Below are 6,000 nucleotides of genomic sequence, written 5' to 3' on the forward strand. Positions count from 1 at the left end.
TGAGTAAGCATCAGTAAATGTGATGAAGTAGGCAGCTCCATCGAAAGACTTATTTAAAAGGGTTCCATAATCTCTCTCTGTGTGGCAATCCTTTTGTTGTGTTGCTCTCATAGCAACAAACCTAGCAGACTTTTTAAACTTAGTGAGACGCACCTGGTTGCCCATAAACCAGTTGTTGCTTATGCAGCTTTGCAAAGCTTTCAAAATTCATTTGTTTAATGCCATAGAAAGTCTTTTCATCCCCAACAGAAGTGCTGGTATTTGCATTAGAATATTACAGTACAGCTTACAAAGGTTTTCTTGCTTTCTCTTGTACTTCGAGATTGATGTTCGCAAGTGCCTTTTTTTGCCATATGAGAAAATCTGCTATTCTTTAGCACGTCTCTGGCTTCTTGTCAATGTCATCCACAATGTTCCATTAGTCAAGAGCTAAGAGGAAGTCTGAACCTGTTTTTTGAGATGTGATAGTTGGATGATCCCTCCCACTTGTATGTATCCTTCAAACTCAGGAAGCTAGTGGATTTGCCTGCTGGGAAGAAAGCAACTGGTACTACATGGGTGTACAAGCTGAAACGTAAGTCAAATGGTTCCATAGATAGGTACAAGTTTTGTAGTGCGTGGCATGGAGGACAAGGTATGCAAGTTGAAGAAAGCCTTGTGTGGCTTGAAACCGGCTCCTAGAGCTTTGTATGCCAAGATTGATGCCTTTTTTACTAGCCAGGGAATGCAGAATAGTCCACACGAGAGCACCCTCTATGTCAGGAAAGACGGGAGGGATTTACACATTATTATTCTTTATGTCGATGACATGTTGCTCACTGGCACAAATCTTGGAAAAATTGCAGACTTCAAGACTGAACTGCAGCAGACTTTTCAAATGTCCACTTGGGGCTGCTTCATTATTATTTGGGCATCCAATTTGTGCAGGATGACAGAGGCATTGTGTTATTGCAGTCCAAATATATTGGAAAACTGTTTACAGCCGCCTAAGGGCGTAGGATGTCTCATTTACTTTAATATGCAGGTGGATGCACAGCCCTAAGACTTCTCATTGGCAGGCTGTGAAGTGTGTGTTCACTTTTTTGCAATGCACCCAATCTCTTGGTTTTCTCTTTCCCAGGGGAGGAGGGGGAGGGGGGACTTCCATTTACTTACAACAGCCTTGTACTTCATTTTGGTTGCAATTTCATTCCATCTTCCTTCGGCTGCATCCTCTTGCATTTAGTCGATTCTATTTCCGACACCAATGTAGTAGCTCCCACAGCAACTCCCTCTTTTACTCTGTCCATCTATTGTGCTTCAACAGGAGAACACACACACTTTTTTCGGGTAAAAGAGATATTTCATTCTCCAACACAACACACACACACACACACACACATTTTTTGGGTGAAAGAGAGATTTCATTCTCCAACACACACACACATACACACACACACACATTTTTTTTGTGAAATCTTATATTTCTGTGTGGGAAACCCCAAAAGAGGTAAAAACCCACCAATAAGTACAAAGAAAAAATTTACAAGTAAAGCCTTAGAGCAAAAGTCATGAGGCAGCCAAAGTAAAAAGTTACATATCAAGCTGGAGGAGGATCAAACACAACATCCTCTAGCTTCAGATTATTGCTTTGTAAAAACTGATGCTGTGTAGAAACCACACCATCAATAAAAACAAGCTGTTTTTTGCCCTTGTGATTCTTCTTAATATAGCTCGGCACCCGAAATTTTTGAATCGCAGTGTAAAAAACCTGTTGTAACATGGGATGAAAAGAATCCAGTGAAAATGGCACATCTGCATATCCCAAACAAAAGAAGACTTTGGCACAGGCATCAGAGGCAAAGGAGCTAGATTAACATCTATATCCTCCGACGACAGAGTTGCATCTGATAAAGGAGGACTCAGCATTTCAGCTTCACTCCGAGGATCAACCTGAGAAAGAGCATGTGCAGCATCTTGTATGATCCCCTCTGCAAGGGGCACATCCACATCCTGAGGAGGAGGAGGTTGATGATGCTCAAAAGGAGTCGGATCTTGAACTTCTTCAGCAAGAGAGAGATTGGCCTGTGGGCTGAGTTTGCCCTTCACCTCCCAAGTGCCAACAGAAATTCAGTACGAAGACTTCGTATAAATGGATGCTCAAGTATGTGTGGGTGTGTGGATTTGTATGTGTGAGAGCATACTTTTATACTATGGTCTACACCAACTGTTGGGTGCTGATGACATCAGTGGGGATGTCATAATAGCTAGTCCCTGCTATGCATGATGGAGTTTATGGTTTTCAATCTTATGAGTGACTATCGTGAGATTGAAACTGCACTATGTTGTGTTTTTAGAGGATGAGTTTGGGAATGCTCCTAGATTCATCTAGGTATATGTGATTTTTCTACCTTCCTCCAGTAATGCTTTGGAGCAATAAAAGAAGGCTTATCGAGTAAAGCCTTAGCAGAACTCGGAGAAGGAAGAGTAACCTTCACAGTTGAAGTAGGAGCAGGAGGAGCGGTCATGGAAGCAAAAGGGCGAGTACGTGCAAAATGACCAGCCTGACGACACCGATAACAAGCTGTAGGAAAAGAAGCAAAATGCAGCCTGATGCGCATTGGATGGGCAAACCCCAAATCAAGATCCAGAGTAGATGGCACGGGCTGCATCATATCCCATAAAATACAGAGCCAAACATCACGGGTAGCCTGCAAGAACTCCTGTCTCACACACACACACACACACACACACACACACACACACACATACATACCTTTTTGTCCTTAGAAGCCAGTATTTGGTCTTCTTTGGGCATTATACATGTTGTTTATAACATTTTCTTGAGGGTGTAGACGGGACGTGCTCAAGTTTACTACTATTCAGTTTGCAAATGGTCGCAGAATCATTTCTAAATGGAATGGTAATGCATTGTGTCCCTTTGTACAAAGAAATAGTATAAGCTCTGTCATGCCACAAAATGGACTCAGCTCCTATAATCCTCTTTCCTCCCCTTGCAAGAAAAGCATGCTTGCTTGGAGAGTGTGGATTAATGTTTTGACCCTCTGGAAAAGCTGCTAAATTCATCACCAACTCGGATTCATTTCAAATGGTCGCAGAATCATTTCTAAATGGAATGGTAAAGCATCGTGTCCCTTTGTACAAAGAAATAGTATAAGCTCTGTCATGCCACAAAATGGACTCAGCTCCTATAATCCTCTTTCCTCCCCTTGCAAGAAAAGCATGCTTGCTTGGAGAGTGTGGATTAATCTTTTGACCCTCTGGAAAAGCTGCTAAATTCATCACCAACTCGGATTCTGTCTTGTCTGCTTCTCAGAGGTGGGGATGCTCTCAAATAGTTAATACAGATTTAGACTGAAGCTGGCACTTCAGAAGGGAAGGTGAGGTTAAGCGAAGAGATCCATGACAGCTCAGCTCCTGTAAACCTATTTTGGATGCTTATGATGCTGCCTGTGGGTCCTAAGTTCTGTATCATGAGATACTGCAACAATTGTGATGCTATGTTGTGTATCAGAGGAGATCAAACGTGAGAAATGTCTGTTGCCCAGGTGTAGAAATGTAGTTAAAGGTTTGATGTGGGGAAAGAGTCCGGTGCGTGATGTTCATGCAGTCTTCTGGCAGGAATATTGTGCATGTGTAATATATTTGTACACATGTGATTGAGTTTGTTCGCTGGTTTGCTTGTTCGAGTACATATGTATTGCTGTGCCCATGTATGTCTGTAAATCTGTGTGCATGGGTAGGTGGTATGGGCACGTGAAGAGAGTGGGCGCAGGGGGGTCGGGGAGCATAAGGTGGATGTTGGTGGAGGGTGCACAGGTACACATGCATGCACATACTTGAGTGGCCAGTATATTGAGTGCAGGTGCAGGTGCAGTTGCATGTATGCTTGAATGCGTTTGATAGTGGGACTGTGTTGCTTTTGTGTACACATCTGTGCTTCTGTTTTCCTCAATCAGAAAGCAATTGGAATTGAATTTTTTATATTTTGTCTTTACTTATGTTTGTTGCAGCTTGTTGGAAGGCTTCCTCCTGAAGACCTGATGGCACAGTTGCCTTCCTTCTTACCTGCATTGTTTGATGCATTTGGCAATCAAAGTGCAGATGTGCGCAAGGTATGATATGTAGAATACATATTATTTTTATTATCGTCCTGAAGAACCAGGCCTGACTGCCCCACAGCTTGAATTGCATCTCAAATATCCTAAAAATTTATGGGTCTTCACCTCGTGTGCAGACTGTTGTCTTTTGCCTGGTAGACATATATATTGTTCTTGGAAAGGCATTTTTACCTTATTTGGGTAGCCTAAGTAGCACCCAACTGCGGCTTGTTACTATTTATGCGAATCGTATTTCTCAGGTATGGTCTTTCTAAGCGCAAAATGTGTATGTATTCTTGCTGTTTTCATTTTCAAATTAACTTACTGAATCTTGGTGCCAGCAGGCCAGATCTGGGACGCCCTTGGACTCAGCTCAAGTATAGGTTGGTTTGCAGTTTGTTGACATGAGAGTGTGGGTTTAACCTTTATCATACTGAAGAATTTGTCTATATCTGTGTGGCTTGCTCCCTCTACCTTCGACCCATGTGGTTTTTAAGTTAAACAATGTAGCTAAACGATGGTTAGGGCCTTGTACCGTTTTCTGCAAGCTCTGAGTGTTCCAGAATGTCTCGAAGCTCCAGGGTCTGTAAGGGAGGCTAAAATGCCTGGATTATAGCCATAATTCATTTATCGAGGAAGAATGACCGAACTGCTCACATGTAAAAATTCTGTTGTGAAGTCGAGTGTGACTCAGCTAAAATCAGTTTTTCCCTTGTGTATCAATTATACCACTCAGATAAGAAAGGGTTTTTCACAGGATGTTTAGCTTTATAGCATCAGATTGAAGTGATGGATATAAAGGGAGCTCAACTGAGGGGAACTGAGTGAAGATGGACCCAGTTTGTATGTTACATGCTCTGCTAGAGGAAATGGGTATTTTTAAAGCTGTTCTTGATTGCCATTGGATATGTAGAAGTTGGGACTGGAATAAAAACAGTACCATGGGAAGCGGACAGCCTGGATGATTATGTGTAATCTCAGGCTTCCACGCTTGAGCAAACTTATCAATGTAATCTATTTTGTGATCTATTATAAAGAATTGTGTCACCAGAACATTGCTATCATTTTTTAGGCATGAAATGGCTTCAGAAGGGTCTCTCTTTTTGTTTTCCTCTTCATTATGTAAGGCTTTCTATAAGGACTGGAGGCGGCAATGAAATATTTGTATTGTTCATTCAGTGTTTAACCTAGAGTTTGTTATCCCATTCCTGTTACCTTCAAGCTCTTGTGGAACTATGGAATGACATCTTATAGTTTCTTCTCCGATGGCAAGCCCTAGAAGATATCAAAAGCTATTGGGAATATAGTCCCTTCATGTATTAACAAGCAAGATAACCTTAGTTAATTAAAAAGGCTAGCAATTGTCTGAATAGACTGCTCATTTATCAGTTTTTTAATGGGTAATGCTAAGTCCGTCCTTTTTGTACACTTTCCTTATCAAAAGAGACAAAAAAAAGGGTGTTTCCGTGAAGCAAGCGTGGAGTGGTGCTTTTGGTTAGGCTTCTAAAGTATTATTCCTGGTTTTTCTTACCAATAAGAATGCCCCTCCTTACCTGGTTCCTGCTGCTACCATGTACACAGAGCTGTTTTAGGCCTCCCCTTCACATGTGACAAGACAAACTTGTGGAAAAACCCTTAGTTTAAAACCCAATTGCAATGCAGCAGCACTCGCTGGTATCTTGAGAAGTATGGTTGTCCCTTTGGAGGAGGAATGATTACACTAGAATCTGAAGGGTATGGTACCTTCCTCATTACTTCCGCTGTGCCCAATGCTTTAAGAAGGGTTACACTTCCATATAATTTCAATGGCTGCATGAAATGTGAACATTAGGACATGGTTTGAAGGGTTATTGGCTAGGTGGCAAAGGTTGCCTTTGCTTATTTGCCATGAAATGAATTT

The 6,000-nt window shown here is 41.8% G+C and overlaps 1 protein-coding gene across 2 annotated transcripts in view; it reads left to right on the plus strand.

Moving 5' to 3' along the window:
* CLASP (CLIP-associated protein) overlaps window positions 1-5,206 on the plus strand; it is a 59,958-nt gene extending 54,752 nt beyond the window's left edge. For both annotated transcript variants that reach the window (XM_087375328.1, XM_087375336.1), the window contains 3 exons: window positions 4,014-4,115; window positions 4,238-4,360; window positions 4,445-5,206. In XM_087375328.1, coding sequence (XP_087231454.1) covers window positions 4,014-4,115; window positions 4,238-4,360; window positions 4,445-4,483 — 264 coding nt within the window. In that variant the 3' untranslated portion in view covers window positions 4,484-5,206. The remainder of the gene's footprint in view (window positions 1-4,013; window positions 4,116-4,237; window positions 4,361-4,444) is intronic.
* The last annotated feature ends 794 nt before the right edge of the window (window positions 5,207-6,000 follow it).

Source organism: Dipteris shenzhenensis, chromosome 1 (assembly GCF_047967505.1).
Source record: "Dipteris shenzhenensis isolate YYH24624 ecotype China chromosome 1, Dip_SZ_1.0, whole genome shotgun sequence".
NCBI lineage: Eukaryota > Viridiplantae > Streptophyta > Polypodiopsida > Gleicheniales > Dipteridaceae > Dipteris > Dipteris shenzhenensis.